The 20,770-nt window shown below is 40.1% G+C and overlaps 1 protein-coding gene across 1 annotated transcript in view; it reads right to left on the bottom strand.

The window, feature by feature from the left end:
* Positions 1 to 204: 204 nt before the first annotated feature.
* CD151 (CD151 molecule (Raph blood group)) overlaps positions 205 to 20,770 on the bottom strand; it is a 50,665-nt gene continuing 30,099 nt past the window's right edge. Inside the window, exons 4-8 of the mRNA XM_060769171.2 lie at positions 19,921 to 19,995; positions 15,835 to 15,939; positions 11,561 to 11,716; positions 9,112 to 9,198; positions 205 to 2,570 (exon numbers count right to left, since the gene is read on the bottom strand). Of these exons, the coding sequence (XP_060625154.2) occupies positions 2,511 to 2,570; positions 9,112 to 9,198; positions 11,561 to 11,716; positions 15,835 to 15,939; positions 19,921 to 19,995 (483 nt within the window). The 3' untranslated portion in view covers positions 205 to 2,510. The remainder of the gene's footprint in view (positions 2,571 to 9,111; positions 9,199 to 11,560; positions 11,717 to 15,834; positions 15,940 to 19,920; positions 19,996 to 20,770) is intronic.

Genomic DNA, 20,770 nt, shown 5'->3' with positions numbered 1-20,770 from the left:
GGATTATGAGCTGTAATGAGTTTGAAAGAACTTTATTCTTATACCGTATCACTTTTACAAGTTGAAGGCACACAACAATGGAGTAACAAATGGCAGTAATGAGTGGCAATCTGCTCTGCAGCCTCATGCTCACCCTTCCAATGAGCATAGTTCTACTACTTTTCTGTGGCTTGTGTTTTCATTCCAGCATTAAATAAAACAAAATATGACACATTAGCTTTATTGACCAGCAACATAAAAATACATTTAAAGCATGGTTATGGTATGAGGAAAAAGAGAGGACAAGGCACAGACTGCCAACGATACGCCAGGTCCTCATTTCCTTTTGCTAATATGGTTCCCAGGCAGACAAGGGGGGGGGGGGGGGAGGAGGCAAGCCATATACACAAACACTTCAGTAGTCAAATACTGTTTCAAACGTCTAAGTCAGTAGTTAGTCATCAATTTCTCAAAGGGAAAACACCATCATGAAATAATTTAGCAATTCATCCTGCAGTATTACAGATATTTTTCTTCCTTAACAATGAGAATGGCACAAAATCTCTCCCTTGCATGAACATTTGCACATACTGAAGTTAGAAAGATTCATCTTCACCTCCTCAGTTGCCTTTTGAATACTCTCTCATATTGAGATCTCTTGACAAAGCCAAGAGGACATGCCCCTGCAAAGATGCCACATGCCACACTAAAAATTAGTTACAGGAACATGTTTATGTGAAATGCTGGCCTGCCAGAGTCTGCAAAGAGCTATAGAAGGCCATAAGCCACCTACAATTTCAAAATAAACATGGTCTTCTGTCACCATTTCAGCTGGAAGAAAGTCGCATCTAGTGAGCAGAGGAATCTCATGAGGTCATGGCAGAAGGACGACTGGGTCTAAAGTGATTGACATTCAAAGGGAAAATAAATGTATCTGGACTGTTTGTTTATTAATATTCTTAAGCCTGTAAATAGAGAGAGGTGCAATGCAACAATCTGAAACAGAAGTTAATGACATCAACACATAAGCTGCCACAATTATCTACGTACAGTAGATATTCAAAGTTATGGGGTGTATATTCTTGTACATACTGCTGAATTAGACACACAAAGTGTGAAAACAGGTATTAACCAAAACGTTCCAGTACTGAAACCAAAGCATAAGGCAATAGTATAATAGGAAAACTTAAAACCGGACAATATTTTGACACTGGCCATAGAAATGGGACATTAGAAAGGATGCTTAGAAAATAACTACTATGGACAGGCTCTATGAAAACCTTTGGTATAGATGAACTTTTGGGAAATCTAGCAAGTCCTGTGATTTAAGTCATTCCTAAGACAACTTCCTCTATGAAAGAGGAAATAGGCACTGTGGCTACAGAAGATATCATGAACTCGTCTCCTTCCTACCAAGTAATTGGTTTTTGCCTTACTACCAATATTTAAAAAATTACTTAAGTCAACTTCAAAAAAAGAAGCAGCACACCCAGTAAATTACCAAGAGAGGAAATATGACAGCTGAATTCCAGGACTCAAGTCCAGTCAGATACACGGCTGGCTAATGAAAACCTTGAAGATTGATTTGAAAGCTAGTAATGTTATTTTCTGCTAATTTATCTTTTCTCTAACTAAATGAAGCTTCATTCTAGGGAAGGGTCTAAGTCAGGGCATTTTTTACTCCACAAAGTGGGCTTATCACGGAAGCACCTTGACAACCTTGCAATGGCAGGAAACCATTTTAATTGAAACTTCCAGAGCAGTATGGTTTCTTCTACTTCTTCCTTTTTTATTAAATAGACTAAGGCTTCTAATTAAGAGAACAAAAAAATGTCCCTCAGCACATAGCTTGAAAGGCACAGCACTTCTCCCTCTTTTAAAGGGACTTTCTGCAACTAGTGGAAGGGAGGGAAAGAGGGAGGGAGGCTTTGAGAAAAGAGCTGCTGGCTTAGTTGGGTAACCTAGTTCATCCATTTCTTGGGCATAGCCTCAAGAAATTCATGGTGAAAGACTGCCCAGCATGGGAAGCAGCTGGCAAGAACAGTATCCGCCATAGATGAGATGGAGCTGTCATCAAACTTCTGATTTTACAAACAGGCATTTCTTCTGAGTACAGGAAGAAAGTAGTGAAACCTGCACCCTGCATATGCCTTCTCCAATGTTTGCAGTCAGCTATCATCTCTCAGGAAACAGCTGACAACTTGATTAAAAGGGCTGAAGAGGAAATACAGAGGCACTGGATGAGAACTCTCTCTCAGATTACAGGCCGGGCTTGGCTTATAAGAGTTCCTTGTAAGTCTCCATTATTTTGGACCACAAAGAAACACAGCTGGGTGAAGAAGCACTGCCCCCTTAACTGCCATAAAAGGGAAGGGGCTGCTTTCTCTGTTAGAGGCACCGGGTTATTCAATAATAAATTTCAATAAGCAACGAAAGTCCTTTTGAGAGTGAGTCTTCCACGCCACTGGTTGAAGGGTAGGGTGACAGGATGGAACGTGTTGGAGTTGAGCAGGTGGGTGGTCTTTAAGGACCTAGTAAGGTTCAGATTTCAAGCTCCTGTACAAACAGCAAGTGAAGATCATCCCAAATATCTGGAAAGCAGATGGAATAAGTGTAAGTGACAGGTAAGACATCATAAGAGTTTCTGCATTTCAACATCTCTTCCATCTCTTACACTTTAGAAAAGCCAAAAGAGAAACAAAAGTGTCTGTTTTTCTTAAAATGACTGGGTGGTTTCCAAAAGTTGTCATTTTTAGAACGTAAAAAATCTGGTAAAGGATTTGTGCATTCTGGAACAAACTTTTATTTCCAGTGTGAATCTCCTTAGCTGCTTTTCCCCCTTACGTTACGGATCACAGAGCGTTTTATAGTCAGGAATGTGGAGTATTTTAGGCAGAGTTTGAGACTTTCTTGGCCCATGACTGACTGGATTTGGGGAAGAGTACTGTGGGCCCTCCAGATGTTGTTGATCACAACTCCCACAATTCTTTACAATCGGTTATTGTGGATGAGGCTAACTGAAGTTGTAGAAACACATCTAGAGTATTAAAGGTTTCCCACTCCAGGCTTGTTAGAATGAAAGGAATACCTGAGCTGAAGGGCAATAAATGGAAGAGAGAACACTAACACAGGTATTCCTTTTCCTTGATGTGTTTTTCTACAATTAAGCAAGAGAAAACAAAGATTTCTGATGCACATAGTCTCACTGAAAAAAGAGCCACTCCTTAGACTTTTACAACAATCGCTCTGAAGAACAGGAGGAATGTTAAATCTTTGGCATTGCCTCTCTAGAATTAGGACTAAATCACATTTCATTTATAGATTCTAAAATCACTTGAAATTAGTAGCAAAGGGAAAGGCACATTGAGTTAAGAAGACATTCTATATGATTATCTGATCTCTCATGGTATAATAGCTGCAACAGAATATTTCCATGTTTATTTTTTAATTTTGTGTCAAAAGCATTGCATAAATAAATAAGTATAAGATGGATAAAATAAAGGGAGCACAAGCAACTAAATAATTTTAGACCAAAAACAGACCATAGTGACTGCATTGTCTGTAGCTTTAAACAATTCTTCCTCTGTGTATGAGGCAGGGCATTGTGAACAAGCATACAGAGGCTAAGTTTTTTGTTCTGCTTCACAATCGTACAAGGTAGAGGATTTCCATATTGCTATGACATTTAAAAGAAGCTCTTCTAAAAATCTGTGTATTTGTACCACTACAAATTGCCCCCCAACTTAGGCAAACCCATGAAGGGTTTCATCAATTACTTCCCCTGAAATATAGCCCGTAATATTTTTTGTTGGCCATCTCCCATCCAAGTACTAACTATTGCTTATTCTGCTAAGCTTCCAAGTGCAGATGGGATCTGGTGCCTATAGTATAATGTTCAATCCAACTGCTATTACAATTAATCACCGCTAGAGGCTGCTTTCTGCCCACACTACCGACAGATGTGTGCTCGTAGCCCCATAAACAGTGTAATAATTTCACTAAATCATTTCTGTCTAGGCATTTATAAACACACCAACATGTCTCCACTCATCCCAGTTAGTCCTTAGGATTCTGTTTAAAACATATGTTACTAGACCTTCCATTTACATGTTTAGATAAATGTTTAAGTGGGAGATGAGCAAGAGTTTTTCAATTTTACAGTGAAATTTAGAATTATGAGCAAATAACGACCCATTTATAAAAGCAACAATAGCTCATGGCATTCTTCCTTTTATAACAACATCACGTTTGTGCACAGTTCCTCACATTGTTGCTTCTATTGAACACCAACTTTCTGGAGGTTTGTACAGTTTTACACACTGAAAGAGAACCAACCTTTGATGCTATTGGTGTATATCCCAAATGATAAATTTGAGTAAATGGAGACAAGCAAACAGCTTGTGTCTGGGAGAACATTAATTTTTGCTTGGAGTACCATGGCAGTTCGATGCCTTTAGTTGAGAGCTCCTGTAAATGAGTTCACTAAAGCTGTCCAGTGGGGACAGCTTTAGTAGCATCAGAAGATGAGATCTGACCATGGAAAAAATCTTCCTGGAGTAAGGAAGAGCAAGAGCTAAACCTTATGTGTCCCAATTATTCTTTGCAGGTAAAAATGGGGAGCCTTGGCAGGCTGTCTAGCAAACTAGAATGAGGAGAACTTGGCCTCCTCAATCAAGTTCAGCCACCTAAAGCAAGCCTTACTTGTAAGGGCATTAGAGCTGCAAATGGCGACACCTTCTTAAGCATTTCTGTTACTCCTTTCTTTTTTATATCTGAAATATTTTTAAAAAGCATTTTATTCCTTCATTTTAAAAAAATAACATGATACAATTGCATTGTTACATAGTTCTCCACTAGTCAATGCAGTGGAAGTGGTGGGATCCTTAGGTGGGAATGACCATGTTCTTCTGGAGTTTGTGATACAAAGGAAAGGGGAAACTAAGAGAAGTCAGGCATGCATTCTGGACTTTAGGAGAGCTGACTTAAGGAAATACTGAGTGCAATCCCATGGACAGGAATACTAAAAGAGAAGGAGTAAATGACAGATGGGGGTTTCTTTAAAATGAGATATGAATGCACAATTGTAAACAGTGCCAGCAAGGAGAAAAAAAATAAGAGAAGTATAAAAAAAACAAGAGTAGATATCCAAAGAACTTTCAACTGAGCTAAGATTTAAAAGAGACATGAAAAGAAATGCAAAAGCAGGGAAATAATCAAAGAGGAATTCAATCAAATAGCCAATATATGTAGGAAAAAGGTGTGAAAAGTTAAAGCACAAAATGAGTCCAGGCTTGCCAGAGAGATTAAAAACAAGAAAAGAGCTGCCCGAGTCCCCTTTGGGGAGATGGTGGCAGAGTATAAAAAAGATGATGATGATGATGATGATTATTATTATTTGGTTATATCAGTAAAAAAAAGGAAGAATAAGGAAATGGTAGGGTCTCTGCATGGAGAAGATGGTGAAATGCTAACGGGGATAGGGGAAAAACGAGCTGTTCAACACCTTCTTTGCCTCGGTCTTCTCCCAAAAAATAAATAAATCAGTGTTCAGCCTGAGCAATATGGAGTAGGCAAGGTCACAGGGGAAATGCAACCCAAAATAGATAAAGTAGTAGTCCATGAATATCTGGCTATTCTAAATGAATGCAAGTCCCTAGAGCCAGATGAACTACATTCAAGAGTATTGAAAGAACTAGCAGAAGCAATTTCAGCACCACTGGCAATAGTATTTTGAGTTTTCTTGGAGAACGGGAAAAGTCCCTGCAGACTGGAGGAAGGCAAATTTTGTTCCTATCTTCAAGAAGGGAAGAAAAGGGGACCCAAACAATTATTGTCCAGTCAGCCTGACATCAATACAAGGAAAGATTCTGGAGCAGATCATTAAGGAGGCAGTCTGTAGTCACTTAGAAAAGAATGCTGTGATCACTAAACATCAACATGGATTTCTAAAAAAACAAGTAATGCCAGACTAATCTCTTTTTCTGATAAGAGTTACAAGCTTGGTAAATGCAGGGAATGCTGTGGATGTAACATATCTTGATTTCAGTAAGGCCTTTCACAAAGTCCCCCACGACTTCCTTGCAAGCAAACTAGTCAAATGTGGGCTAAGCAATGCTACTATTAGGTGGGTCTGTAATTGGTTAAGCAACTGAACCCAAAATGTTCCTCTTCATCCTGGAAAATGTGACTCTTGGAGTGCCACAGGGTTCGGTCCTGGGCCCAGTGCTGTTCAACATCTTCATTAATGACTTGGGTGAAGGTTTAGAAGGCATGCTTATCAAGTTTGCAAATGACACAAAATTAGAAGGGATAGCTAATACTCCACAAGACAGGAACAGAATTCAAGCCAAAGGGATATTGGGCTGCATCAAAATGAGTATAGTGACTAAAACAAGGGAAGTCACGGTACCCTTCTAGTCTGCTTGGGTCAGACTTCACCTGGAATACGATGTCCAATTCTGGGCACCACAGTTTAAAAGAGCTTTTGACAAGCTGGAAGGTGTCTAGAGGAGGGTGACTAAAATGATCAAAGGTCTGGAGACTATACCCTATGAGGAGCGACTTAAAGACCTGGGTATGTTAAGCTTGCAGAAGAGAAGGTTAAGAGGAGGCATGATCACATTGAAAGGATGTCATAATTAAGAGGTGGCAGGCTTGATTTTTGCAGCCCTGGAGACTAGGACTTGGAGCAATGAGTTCAAATTACAGAAAAAGGAGATTCCACTTGAACATTAGGAAGAATTTCACGACCGTAAGACCTATTCAACAGTGGAACTCACTGCCTTGCACTGTGGTGGAAGCTCTTTCTATGGAGGTGTTTAAACATTCAAAGCTAAAAAGTTTGGGGCTTTGACATGTAAAGGAGTGCCTCTCCCTATATAAGTCTGCCATAGGTCTGAGATCTGCTTAAGTGAGTCTCTTCTGTCTCTCTCGGATGAGACCAACACCCTGCAGGAGAACATACAAGAGTGACTTCTCTATTGTGACACACCAGTCCTTATCTGGAGGCCTGACTGCTGCTAAAACTGGCTTCATTCATTCATTTATAAAAACACAACTTTCTAAATAAACCCTTGGGGTTTGAATAATTTCTTTCGAAATGTATATCATATTAAACAGTTGCAACCTTTTAATATAGCTTTCCTTGCTAAAATGTTTAATAGGTTGAAATCTGTTTAAACTATAATTTGTTCTTTTCCTTTCTAAATTGTTCTGAACTGCTAAGATTAGTGTTACTTAACTGCTCTCCTGAACTCCAGTGGTACCTACTGGGATGTAAATATTAAAATAAATAAATGTTCTAAGTACACTATGACAAATGCCATATTCAGACATTATCTTTGAGGTTAAGCAAATATAGAAAGAGGGACATAGCTTTCGATATGCATGGACATACTCCATAAGATATGAACCCTGATCACATTCTCCTCTTTGACTCATCCTCTTCAGACTTGTGATCAAGTTAATGAGGTAGGGTGGGGTTTGTTTGAAGAGAACTAACATTTTTGAATTACCGTATCACATTCAGAACATCTTTCTAAGCCATGATATTTTTAACTAAGAAGTGGCTAAAACGCACCCATTTACAGGATTCTGCTCCACAACCAATTTTCACTTCTTGTATAGAGTTTTGCACACTAAAAATATACCTCCAGGGCCTTGCTTTTTTTTTTTTTCTAGTTTAGATTCTATCAGGGAAATGAACAGCTGTAGAATGACTTCAGTAAAATAGTTATGAGATCTTCCTAGAAAAACAACTGAAAGTTGTAAATCGTTCCCTCCAGGTAAAATATCAGGTGCAATTTCTGCAGCTGTAAACAGTTTACTGCATCGGTATCGGTTTTAATTGAGATGTAGTGATATTTCTCAGCCACTGTGAATTTTAACATTTTAAGTTTTTGTGCATTACAGAATCAGGGAAGACTATGCTATATATGAACTATATGTCATTGAACACTCTTTGTCTAATACTGTAGTGTCTTGAGAGGTTTTGGGCTGGTGCCCAGGGACATTTCACTACTCTGTTTTCAAAATTCTTATATTAGATTTATAGAGAGCTGAATTCTAAACTTAGAACTAGAACTAGCTTGCTCTCAAAGCTGATTAAGTCAGTGGTTCTTAACCTGTGGGTCCCCAGGTGTTTTGGCCTACAACTCCTAGAAATCCCAGCCAGTTTACCGGCTGTTAGGATTTCTGGGAGTTGAAGACCAAAACATCTGGGGACCCCTAGGTTGAGAGCCACTTAATTAAGTAATGTATAATGCAAATATATATGGTTTTGGAGTTGTCCTCAGACATATGAACTGTTAAGTTCGGTTTGAAGGAAAATCATTGCTAAAGTGCATCACTTAGGTATAGATAAGGCTGGATTTAGAAGGTCAAAATACTAGGAAGGAAACCCTCATCCAAATAAATCATTTCCCCAAAGCACACACATCTAGGAAATCCCTCTGTTTAGGACATTTTCCCCGCATGCCTAGGGAGATATTATACAGATACTCAAACATGACAAGTTTTACATGGCTAAAACTTTTTCAATGGGTCCCCTAGATCCTGAAGTGCTATCATCAGCAGTGGAATATGCTGCCTGTGAGTCAGGTGGAATCTCCTCCTCTGGAGGCTTTTAAGCAGAGGCTGGATGGCCATCTCTCAGGATGGTTTGATTGTGTGTTCCTGCATGGCAGGGGTTTGGATTGGATGCCCCCTGGAGTCTCTCCCAACTCTATAATTCTGTGATTATCTCTAATTTTCAGATAATTCTTTTTTTTTAACTGACTGTTTTTCTCCTGCAACACAATAAGTGGCAAAAGCCAATTTAAGACCAACTATCAGACAACAGAATAAACACACTGCCACACTGAAGGAAATTATACTCTTTTCAGAGTATTCCTATGATCAGTAGAACAGAGAAGTTAACCTTTCTCTTCTTTGTGGTGGTTGATTACCCAAGTGCCTTCCACAGGTTTGTCATTTGGCATATTTCAGCTTTGTGGGAAACCAAGTGATGCACATCCAGGAGCCACATTTAATTCAAATGCTATCATTTGACCAGCCCCTCTCTGTAAGAGTAAATTAAGGGAAGGATGTTCTGATCTCCCAAGCATTGAGCTCACATAATTTCATCTTCCATACCTGTACAAATGCAATGCCAAGCCCCACTGCTCCAATAATTTTCAGGTGTTCCTGGATGAAATTTTCCAGTTTAGTGATGCAGCCACCCTGGAAGGAAAGCAACAATTTCATCATTAAATGTGTGTTTGTGCTGTAATTCTTTTCTTGTACATTTTGATAGTCAAATCTTGCAAGATGCACAGCAAGTAAACAAACAAGTGGGCTGGTGCGTACGTAAGCAAAAGGTTTTCTATGTATTGCGACCAAGGTTAGTAGCTTAGGTCACTGGAACACCACAGCACCTTTAAACCTGGAACAGCTGGCACCACAAAGAAGTGGAGCAAAGCCCAGAGTCTGGGGAGATCAATTACTGCCTGCCTCATCTTGAAAATGTTGCTTTTGGCCTGTTGCCTGCTTCTTCCTCATCTTTGCCAAATTACTGCAGATACAGAAGCTGTAACAGGATTAACTGGATAGTGATGCAAATGCTGGGGGGAGAGAGAAAGCAAAGGTTGCTTGATAGGGGGTGGTATCTTTGTGGCTGTGACATTAAAAACACTTGGCTGCATTCTTTTGGTAAATGATGATGGTGCAAGTCAGATTCACACCACTGCAAATGAATGTTTGGTTGTTCAGAGGTCATAATTCTGTTTCAACCTTGCAATGCTCAAAATCCCCTTCAACTCATCTCGTAAGCATTGCAAATGCTTCCTCGGACATTTCTGTGTTGTTGAAGAATGATAAGTAGAAATGCATCCAGATATTTTCCTGTAACTGGAAGTGCTGCAATGACGTCATCTGCACAAACCTCCTGAAGATGCCCGTGACAGTATTTGCAGCTGCTGGAAAATACTTCGATGTATCACCAATTATTTTCCCTCCCATTCTCTGACTGCAACACAGAGTATAGGGGTTGGGGTGGCTTCGCTGCTTACAAGGTGAGTTTTAGGTGGCTAGCAGTGGAAGACATAGCTACATAAGTCGAACTACATGATACATGTATGTCTCAGCCATTTGTCTCCACTTTGCAATAGGCTCACCTCTCAGTTTCCTCATCTAGAATAATGGGAGATAATAAGACTGACTCATCTTACAGTGTTATTGTCCAGTATGCTAGGAAATGGTATCATATTTATGCAATATTGTTATCATATTGATGTGGTTTCCTGGAAACTCACCACAGACTAGCAGTCAACAGCTTGGGAAGCAGGATAGTCCACTGATTACTACTCAGAGTTGCATTGCACTAGCTAACACTCACTAAAGTCACTACAACTCCTAGTATTTACTAGCCAGAATGACCAAACTGCCTGGGAGTTGTACTAAAAAAACCCCACAACTTTTCCCGCTTCTGTAATAAAATGAAGTGCATGAATTGCTCTGAACATTTGGATGTGTTACAAAAATGTTATGCATTTGTTATTGTTGTTATTCTATACCTTATTTTGCACAGCAATCAAAACAAAGCTTCATTGTGTGACTAGTTTTCCTTGCTGCAAGTGGATCCATTGCCACTCTAGTATATGAGGGTAATGAAAACCTCATGGAAGGCAATGCTAACTATCAGCCAATGCTCTGGCTTATTTACAGAGTCCTCTAAAGAAACCCCTTTCTAATTCATATAGCCTCTTGGCTGCTCATCTGATATTTTTGAAGAAGCAGTGGTAGCAGAATCATAGATCACATGCCTTGGGTCCTAATTCAGAAGAAATTTTGTATATTTTAAGATATATATATGTGTGTGTGTGTGTGTGTGTGTTGCATGAGGTGGAGAAAGGAGACAGCCCTTTTCCCTCTTCTACTCTTCTTCCACAAAATGCATTAGAAAAAACAAATGGGGTGGGGGAGTGTCACCGGCAGTCAGCAGTCATACCCTAAGGCACAGGACTTAGTCTGTCTCTGCCTGATCAAAACAAGCCTAGTTCCACAAGTTATTCAAGCTCCTCATATCACTTAATTCCCCCTGGGAGCGCCAATGAAAAATGAGTGCTTTGTCATCACCCTCTTCTGGATCAGCACCCTGCAGACTGATAGGTCGGAAATTGGAATTTTGTGCTTAAGTAAACTTTGAGGCATTTCTGAGTAGAAGGGGGGGGCTTTTAATATACTCTGGAAATGTGAGATCCAAATAACATATACCAAGGTGTGTTTCTTCAGTTGCATGCTGAACACGCCAAGAAGGCAGCAAAACATCAAACTCAGGCTGAAGTAGGTTGTGACAGCATTGCCGTAAAGTACTAACAGATCTAACTGGTTTTATTTAGTTAAGGTTTTAGAAGAACTTCAGATCAATGAAAGTAAAACAAATCAAGCCAAAGTTTGTCACATTTTATGTTTTTCTAAATGACTAACTTGGTGTCTTGTGAATAATTATAACTGAAAAAAGCGATCACAAATCAAAAGTGTCACCTGGCCTCTTGCTTAGCCAGTATACAAAGGGGTAATTGTTCATGCTTGGTTTTATTTTTACCTCTTTATATATGTTTGAAGGATGATCTCTTACACCACAATTTTTTGTTATTGTCTTGCAGCAACTGTCTGGGACCTTCCTCCCTCTTGCTTCAGGAGATTTGATCCAATCGCTGTCACTCCAGTCTGTAAAATTATGGCTGCCACAACACTTGAACTAATAACACAAAAACATAATATGAAGGAACCAAATTAACACCTCAGCTTTTCCATGAGAAGTTACAGCATTCAGACATCTATGGCTGAATTATGCTTTTGACTGCATATACTGATCTCCGGCACAGTCTTAAGCACTATGCAATCTGCCAGGCAAACAACAAAACCTGCCTCTCAAAAACACAAGCAACTGCCATATATGGCTAGAAGGCTGAATTTATCATTTCCCAAAGCTCTCTTGGCATCTCTATCAGGCAAAAATTAGGTTTTAGGATGGTTTTAGGAAGTGTTTCCTCAACTGCTGTCAAGGGAAGTGTGTACTATATCAATATGTTCTTCCCTATCTGCTGGGAAAATTGTAAGCACAGCATGTGCTGCTCAAGCGGACCATGCATGGGCAGTACAGTTCATGGCTATGTAAATACATAAAGCAATGACATAAAGCAAGTTATTGCTGCAATTCTTCCCCTTCTCTTGACATTAGCTGCAGCAGATTTGCTAGTGCTGGTACTGCATCCCAACTTCAGCTGACTATGGCCCTTCCAGACAGGCCCGATATCCTAGGACCTGGTTCCAGGTTTTCTGCTTTAAACTAGATTATATAAGTTCACATTGCCAGATAATCCAAGATAAACAGAAAACCTGGGATCAGATCCTGGAATATAGGGCCTGTTTGAAAGGGCCCTATATTTCAAGACTCATTGAGGTTTACTAAGATATACATACTTCAGAAATGTTATTTCATCCAGAGTGATTAAGCTTCAAAATAACATTGGCACTTAAAACAGGTGGTCTAACATAGATGAAGAGTACGGGGGAGAGGGGTTCACATCTGACCATGTGTTTGGGAATATATGGGGAAACCATCTTGTTACAAATGTTCAGACCACACTTAATTATGTTACAATAAAGAATGATTTTAGGCTTGAATTTTTGGTCTGGGTTTGAAAGGAGGATCACAATCTTTCCTTCTCCTTGACGCATAAATAACAAGTATCACTCTTGAAAACCAAAAGTGCTGTTGTTGACACTTCTGAATTTGTAGGCAAGGAATTCTGAGAAACTTTCTGATATCTTATGTTTTTTTCCAGTGCAACAACCAGAGCCAGGTCTTATAATCTGATGGCAATGGTGAAAAACATTTCCAATTGTTACAGCTTGTTCTGAATCTGGCCTAGATTTGGTTTTTGTTTGTTTGGATTTTTTTTGGGGGGGGGGGGGAGTTGTGCTGCTAGGGCTTGCTGTTTCATAAGGATTCCTGAAGGAAATCTTTAACGAGAAGGAAATAGTCATCTAAAGGTCCTTAACAGATAGTTTCTATAAACCTCCTGAGGTTTTATGCAAACATGTCAGATGCAGTAAAATGTCAAAATGTCCTCCAGAACTAAGTAAGTAGTTTTCTACATGAATGATCATGAAGGAAAATTAGTTGTTCACACATTTTCTAAACAGGCACTATATTGTTTTCTCATTCACAATGCTGAATCCCACTTAACTAAGTTGGACTTTTTTCTGAATGAAGATATATAGATTCTGGCTATCACTGCACACATACTTGTGCATGAGAAAATAAAATGTGAAGCAAATATTAGCATAGTTACTTTTCTCCCTCCGTTGCCGAAGAGCCAGCATTGTCCATAGACATCTCCAAGGTCATATGGCCAGCATGACTGCATGGAGTGCTGTTACTTTCCCGCTGGAGCAGTACCTATTGATCTACTCACATTTGTATGTTTTCAAACTGCTAGGTCGGCAGAAGCTGGGGCTAACAGCGGGAGCTCACCTCTAGATTCAAACCACTGACCTTTTGGTCAGCAAGTCCAGCAGCTCAGTGGTTTAAACCACTGCACCACCGGGGGCTAAAGTGGTTATATGAACAGAAAAATTGGGAAAAAAAGAACAAAGATGACCATTTCCCTATGAATGACTGCTATAAGTTCTTGCTTTATTTCTGATATAGGAAAAGTTTCCATCTTGAGCAATATGGGTAAGTACTCCTCCTTGTCTGCTCTTCTTTATGAATTACCCTGTATGTACTCCAAAACCAGCTCACGTCTATCCCATTTTTCAAAACTGAAAAATCTAGGCAGTCCTACATGGTCATTGAGCCAAGTGTTGTATGATGGATTGATCTGAAATGCAGCTAAAGTAAGATTAAAAATAAGACAAAAACCCAGGCGCTTCTCCCTTGAAGGACAATGCTTCTTTATAACTTGTGTTTCTCATCATGCTTCTTTGTAACTGGACACAAGGAGCTTAAAGAAAAATACAAGTGTCAAATAAGATGTCACCTTCCGTATTATGAAAAATTACCAAATTTGTTTGTTGGCAATAAAAATGCAAAACAGAAAATAAGTTAAAAGTAAATGTCACCAACTGAAGACCCATCTGCTGCCCCACTTTTCTCTTGCATGGAGGCCATGATACTTGAGCCAAGGAAAGAGGAAAAACTGAAACAGTTACACTGTTACACTGAATATGGCCACCTGTTCCTTTTAAAACAGAAGCACTTGTGCTTCTCTTTTGGGATTTCCTGCTCCAGGAATGAGACCAATAATGCTAAAAATATACCTTCCCTATCCAATGCCTCTTGACCCGCTATTCTAAGGAGGTCAACACAAAGTGGAAGGCATGGGAAAATGATATTTGCTTGATCTACCAACAGCCTAAATAGGGCATCCTAGGAACTCTTCTGTGAAATGTTTTGCAAATATAAATCCAGGCTCTGGTAGCTCAGGCCTCTTCATGCTGGTGCTTACATACTTCATCTGTCACAGAAAGTGACAGATGGAATAAATGAGTACACGCATAGGGCTCATTTTGCACAAAATGTCCCACATAAAACCTCACAAGAGTAATTGCATGAGAATTAGTTAGAAAAAAAATGATGCCACTTTAAGTTGCATGGATCCACTCCTTTGGAATCCTGGGACTTGCTGTCTAGTGAAGAACTTAAAAATGATCTGCTAGATTTCTTGAGTGCACCCCCCTGAACTATAATTCCCATGGTAAATGAGAGAGCAGGAACGGAGGATTATTGTACTTAGGAATTGTAGTTTAGAAAACAATAGTAGATCTAAGCCCTCTGCCACATGACCCCCCTCACCACAAAACCCAAAGATTCTACAACAGGAAGCCATAACATTTAAAGGGTATGAAGCTGCTCTAACTATATAGTGCAGAGTCATCCTTAGTCTCTCCTCTTCATCTTTTAAAACTTGCGTATCAGAGCAGACCACAATCTGACCCTTGCATTCCCCTCAACTTTGTAGCACACAGAAGCCAAGGTAAGGACTTCTAAAATGAACATGGCGACAAACACATTATCTCCACCCATACCTTCCCAAGTATAAAGGCATCTATACACACTGAATGGACTGTATTCCTAATTACATGGAAGCTTCTAAGCATGTTCAGGTGAATGCAAACTAAAGGATTTTTAATTCCTTCCTGCTCAACCTAAGAAACTTGGGCCTGTAGACACAAAGCGGATTTTTTTTTTAACGGATGAGGCTACAGCAGGGCTGGCTTCCCCTTGCTATATCTAGAAGAGGTATCATATACACCCATATATCAGTTGACCTCATATGTAAATCAAGGACTGGTGTGGGGACCAAAATTATGGATTTGTCTATGACAGATGGATAAATCAAGGGTCATTCTACTGTGGGGAAACTGTCCCAATGCTACCCTTTTTTTCTTTCTTTCTTTCTTCTTCTTCTTCTTTTTTTTTTTTTTTTTTTGGTTTTTTGTTTTTGATAAGGATCAAGGTATGGTACTCACATTGACTTATGGATAACTCAACGTAGGATTTTAGGTCAATTTAGACTTCTGAGTATATAGGGTACTATATGGATTTCCTTTTAAAATAGGAGACTATGCTGGTATCAACCATATATTCTGGGGAAATACAAAAATACTTGAGGGATAAAATATATCTTTTCTACATGCAGATCTTTAGGACAATTTTCAAAACCAATCAAATAGTGAAAAAACCATGTAGGTCAAAGAAGAGCTGTCACTGATGTCACTTTCTATACTAGACAAATTAAGAATCAAAGAAATATATATATAAAAGAATCTTCTGCCCCATTGAAAACCCCAATTTCTTAGACATACCTCTTGCTGCAATTTGTCCACTGCGCTGGTCACTCCCTCTTCTCCTTCCTTCTGGTACTTCTTGGTCATTGTCTCCTTAAGATTTTGCTTGAGCTCTGCATTCAGCTACAGAAAACAGGGAAAGAAAGAAAATATAGAAATAGCTGTTCTACAACAAACATTCCTCCAAAACAAACTACTAACAGTTTTGCTCAGGAGGACTTTCACATCAATGCTTTTTTTTTTTTTTTGGTCGTGTCAGGAGCGACTTGAGAAACTGCAAGTCGCTTCTGGTGTGAGAGAATTGGCCATCTTCAAGGACGTTGCCTAGGGGACGCCTGGATGATTTGATGATTTGTGGGAGGCTTCTCTCATGTCCCCGCATGATGACCTGGAGCTGATAGAGGGAGCTCATCCGCCTCTCCCCGGATTCAAACCTGCGACCTGTCGGACTTCATTCCTGCTGGCTCAGGGTTTTAACCCACTGCACCACCAACAATACTAAAAAGCACACAGAGTAGCTTGATAAATCCCAAACCCAATTTGTAAGATATAAATTGAACAGAAGTTGTCAGCACACCCATACACACCACCCTTGCTTTTTAAAATATCTAATTCAAGACTGTCTTGGTTGCCTTTAAATCTATTTACTTCACTAACAGGCAGTCTGTTTTGCAAACCAGCTAGACAAAGTACTTAAAGGCTTGATTGAAGTCCTTGGACTAAAGTGGTTCGGGCCTAATTTATGACATGGGCTTTTAAGTAGGCCTGGTGCTGTTAGAAATACAGCTCTAGTATGGAGACCATCAACAACATCTTTGCTCTTGTGCATATACTTTACCACTAAATGATGTGCATCGTTCCATTAGTGAATATGCTTTTCACTGGAGTGACTGGGAGAGCATTTGTTTGAACCGCCAAAACGTCAGGCTTTAGGGACAAATCATTGGCATAAACACAAAACCGGAAGGCTTGCTGACATCAAATGTGAAATTGAAAAAGACTTCTCAATTAGCAGGTTCCCAATAGGGAAAAACAAAAACAAATTACCTGCGGATTCACAGGGAAGAACTGCAGCATGAAACAGAAGCAGCAAAAACAAACATATACATAGTTTATACATACATACTGGGAAAACAAGGCAGAAAAGGGGAGAAATAAATGAAGGGACTTTTGAACAAGGCAGAGCACTTTATGCCCTAGGAATGAGGAAAAAGGCAAGCAGGCCAGGGACAGCATGCAAAGCAACAGAGGCATTAGTAACATAAGATACATCCACACAACCTTGCATCTCCCTCCAAAGATTACAAATCTCAGCATGACATGCTTTCTTTCCCCCCTCCTGGTCTTTAAAACTGATGCCATGCCTTTCTTTAACCTTGATTCAATTCCTCAGCCAATTTTCTGGAAACAGTCATGCATGACATTCAACCACCCATAGTTTTCAGAGACAGAAACTTGCAGTAGTTGAAATGAAGCGAATATTGCATTTGATCCCAGTAATGCACATCATGTGCAACTCCTTATTACACAACCTTTCTCTAGTCTTGACGTACCCTGTGTAAGCCACATCATATGTCAACATCACCCATTACCCCTGTCAGATGCCACAGGTCACAGTTAAACCATTGTTCAGCTATCAGAGACATGTTACATGTTCTCTTTCTTCACTTCATACATCATTTATCACCTGGCTCTTGGTGACTTTCATCTGTTACAGTACTCAAATCAGGTATCCAGATAGCTTACAGGAACACGTTAAGACAGCAGAAAGACAAAACGGATGAAATTTGTATTCCAAGAATATATGAAGTTATCCAGATGCTTTGTTAGGTGACATTTCCACAGATAATGAAACCAATTCTGGATGAGCTCAGTACTGATCCATTACATAGTATTTTAAAACTGGCAAACACATATTATGAGGTTTGGAAGGGAATGATAATTCCAAAGCAGAATAAAAATGGTAGTAAAATGGCATTAAAATGGTAGTGCCATTTTTATACCACAGAGCTCTAAATCTATATAGCTGCCGCTACTGTGTTTCAGCTTTACTAGAATTTACTACAATCAACAAAAGCCCTCTTTGGATCAACTGCTAGATCTGGTTGATATGAATTAACATGGGCACCTATCAAATCCCCCTTTTGTTTACAGTATGAGGCTTCTTCCCTCTTTCAGGACCATGGAGTCACTTCGCCATACTTTTGATCCCAACTCCTCTACTGTTCAACTCTGATATTTTTCTTAAATCTTAAGTATATTACACACTATTAACCAATTTCCTATAGTAAAATGGTAGTACAAGGCATGCCATCACCTCCACAAGAACCATCATTAAAATTCTGAACAAGAAAAATTTCCTAAATTCCCATGAAAGTAAATATGGAACAAACTAGGCATTGCAAGTTATAAGTTCTTACATTGGACAAGCCTGTTTTCTGCTACTGAATGGATTCAAATTGCAGGAAAAAAAGATTCCATCTCAACATTAGGAAATAATTCCTAATAGTAAGAAGTGTTTGGCATTTGGACTCACTGCCTCGGAGTGTGGTGAAGTCTCCTTCTTTGGAGATTCTTAAACAGAGGTTGAATTAAGTTCTTGTGGGTTTTTTCGGGCTATATGGCCATGTTCTAGAGGCATTTCTCCTGACGTTTCGCCTGCATCTATGGCAAGCATCCTCAGAGGTGAGGTCTGTTGGAACTGGGAAAAAGGGGTTTATATATCTGTTGAATGACCAGGGTGAGACAAAGGACTTTTGTCAGTTGGGCTAGGTGTGAATATTTCAACTGACCACCTTGATTAGCATACAATAGGCTGACTGTGCCTGGAGCAAACTCTTCTTGAAAGGTAATTAGATGTCCCTGCCTGTTTCCTCTCTGCTGTTTTTGCTGTTGCAATTTTAGAATTTTTTAATACTGGTAGCCAGATCTTGTTCATTTTCATGGTTTCCTCCTTTCTGTTGAAATTGTCCACAAGTTTGTGTATTTCAATGGCTTCTCTGTGTAGTCTGACATGGTGGTTGTGAGAGTGGCCCAGCATTTTTGTGTTCTCAAATAAAATGCTGTGTCCAGGTTGGTTCATCAGGTGCTCTGCTATGGCTGACTTCTCTGGTTGAAGTAGTCTGCAGTGCCTTTCATGTTCCTGGATTCTTGTTTGGGCGCTGCGCTTGGTGGTCCCTATGTAGACTTGTCCACAGCTGCATGGTACACGGTAGACTCCTGCAGAGGTGAGAGGATCCCTCTTGTCCTTTGCTGAACGTAGCATTTGCTGGATTTTCTTAGTAGGCCTGTAGGTGGTTCCTATGTTGTGTTTCCTCATCAGCTTCCCTATGCGGTCAGTGGTTCCCTTGATGTATGGCAAGAGCACTTTTCCTCGGGGTGGATCTTCATCTTTACTCTTACAGGTTGAGAGGTTGAATTGCCATCTGTCAGGCATCCCTTGATTGTATCTTCTTTATTGGGGGGGGGGGGCTGCATGGCCTTATGATCTCTTCAAACTCTATGATTCTATTTCAGAGCTGGGTCAGAACGAGAGCATTTCTAGCAATGTTGACTCCACTCAAAACTGATTCAGACTCTGCATTCTCTCTCTTGGACGCACAAACACACATTCACATATAACCCTTTCTTTACAATCTCAACCCCTGGTTCAAGGTGGGTGCCTGATGTAATGTGCCACTCTAATCTGTAGGGGAGGGGTTCTCACCCTGTGGGTCCCCAGATATTTTGGCCTTCAACTCCCAGAAATCCTAACAGCTGGCAAACTAGCTGAGATTTCTGAGAGTTATAGGCCAAAACACCTGGGGACCCACAGGTTGAGAAACACTGCTACAGGAAGTCCCCTCTACAATACATATGTTTAAATGGTAGTGATGGCTGGATATGGGCAAAACCTGCCTTTGTGATTTGAAAAACTGTTGCCGTTGTGGCAGTAACAATTGCGCTAGTTTGCATTAGGCATTGGGACCAAGATGCACTCAAGCCATAATTGAGAACCTTGGGAGGAGACCTGGAAGGAGTGAAATAAAATTGTAAAAGAAACCAACAACATAAACTCTGTCATACTGATGAGTTCCTTGCTAGTTGTTAAGGATAGTTGCTTACCTGCTGGTAATAGATGTAGGCTAAGATCCCAGCAATTATCTCAAGCAGGAAGATGCACAGCAGCAAGATAAAATACTGCAAAAACAAAACAATGTGCAAAAAAAAATGATTGTGCAGAAGAGGCCACTTTAATGCAAAAACTTTATGTGCAAGTCAGTTTTTCATTATTACAGAACCAAAATGCTCAAGATTGTTGGTAGTCTTATGGGAGGAAGGATTTGAAATCATTCGTTCTTGCAAGTGAAAATGAAATAAGTGAAGATTTACCTCCCTACCCCAATGCTATTTCAGGTTCCTGAGGCATAATATTGTCCATAGAAATCCAGGGGGAGAGGCAAGAGGCCTTTCCTGTCTTGCTGGCTGAGATCCTTTTATAACAGGAGAGCCTGGGGACTGGACCTTGAATCTTCTGCATGCAAGGCATGTGCTCCATCACTAAGCCATGGCCCCTCCCTGATCACTTCCACAGCTGTGATTCCGGCTTCTCTCCTGCCAATGCCACTTGTCTTGAAATGCAACCCTTCCAACTGACATCATTACAAACTCATCACACGCTTGTTAGATGACTGTGGAATGCTTAATTACTTAGGGCAGAAAGGATATTGGAATGGCTGGGCTTCTTGGAGTTACCAAGTGGACAAAAGACCGTAACACGCAGCATAGAAACAGCTTCAGGAACGCTGGGCTGAACTGTCAAATGGCTGCGACTAGGATACCCGGGGGGGGGGGGGGGGGGGCGACAAATGAAGCCTATGAAGAGTTCTCCTGGAGCAGATGATTCAATCAATAAACAGCCCTGTACTAGAATTAGACTGGCATTCTAAGTCTTCCAGTGCCACTCAATTTACCA

This window comes from Anolis sagrei, chromosome 1 (assembly GCF_037176765.1).
Source record: "Anolis sagrei isolate rAnoSag1 chromosome 1, rAnoSag1.mat, whole genome shotgun sequence".
NCBI classification, from domain to species: Eukaryota; Metazoa; Chordata; class Lepidosauria; order Squamata; family Dactyloidae; genus Anolis; species Anolis sagrei.
The sequence above is the reverse complement of the archived record's forward strand: the minus strand, read 5'-3'. Positions and strand labels throughout refer to the sequence as shown.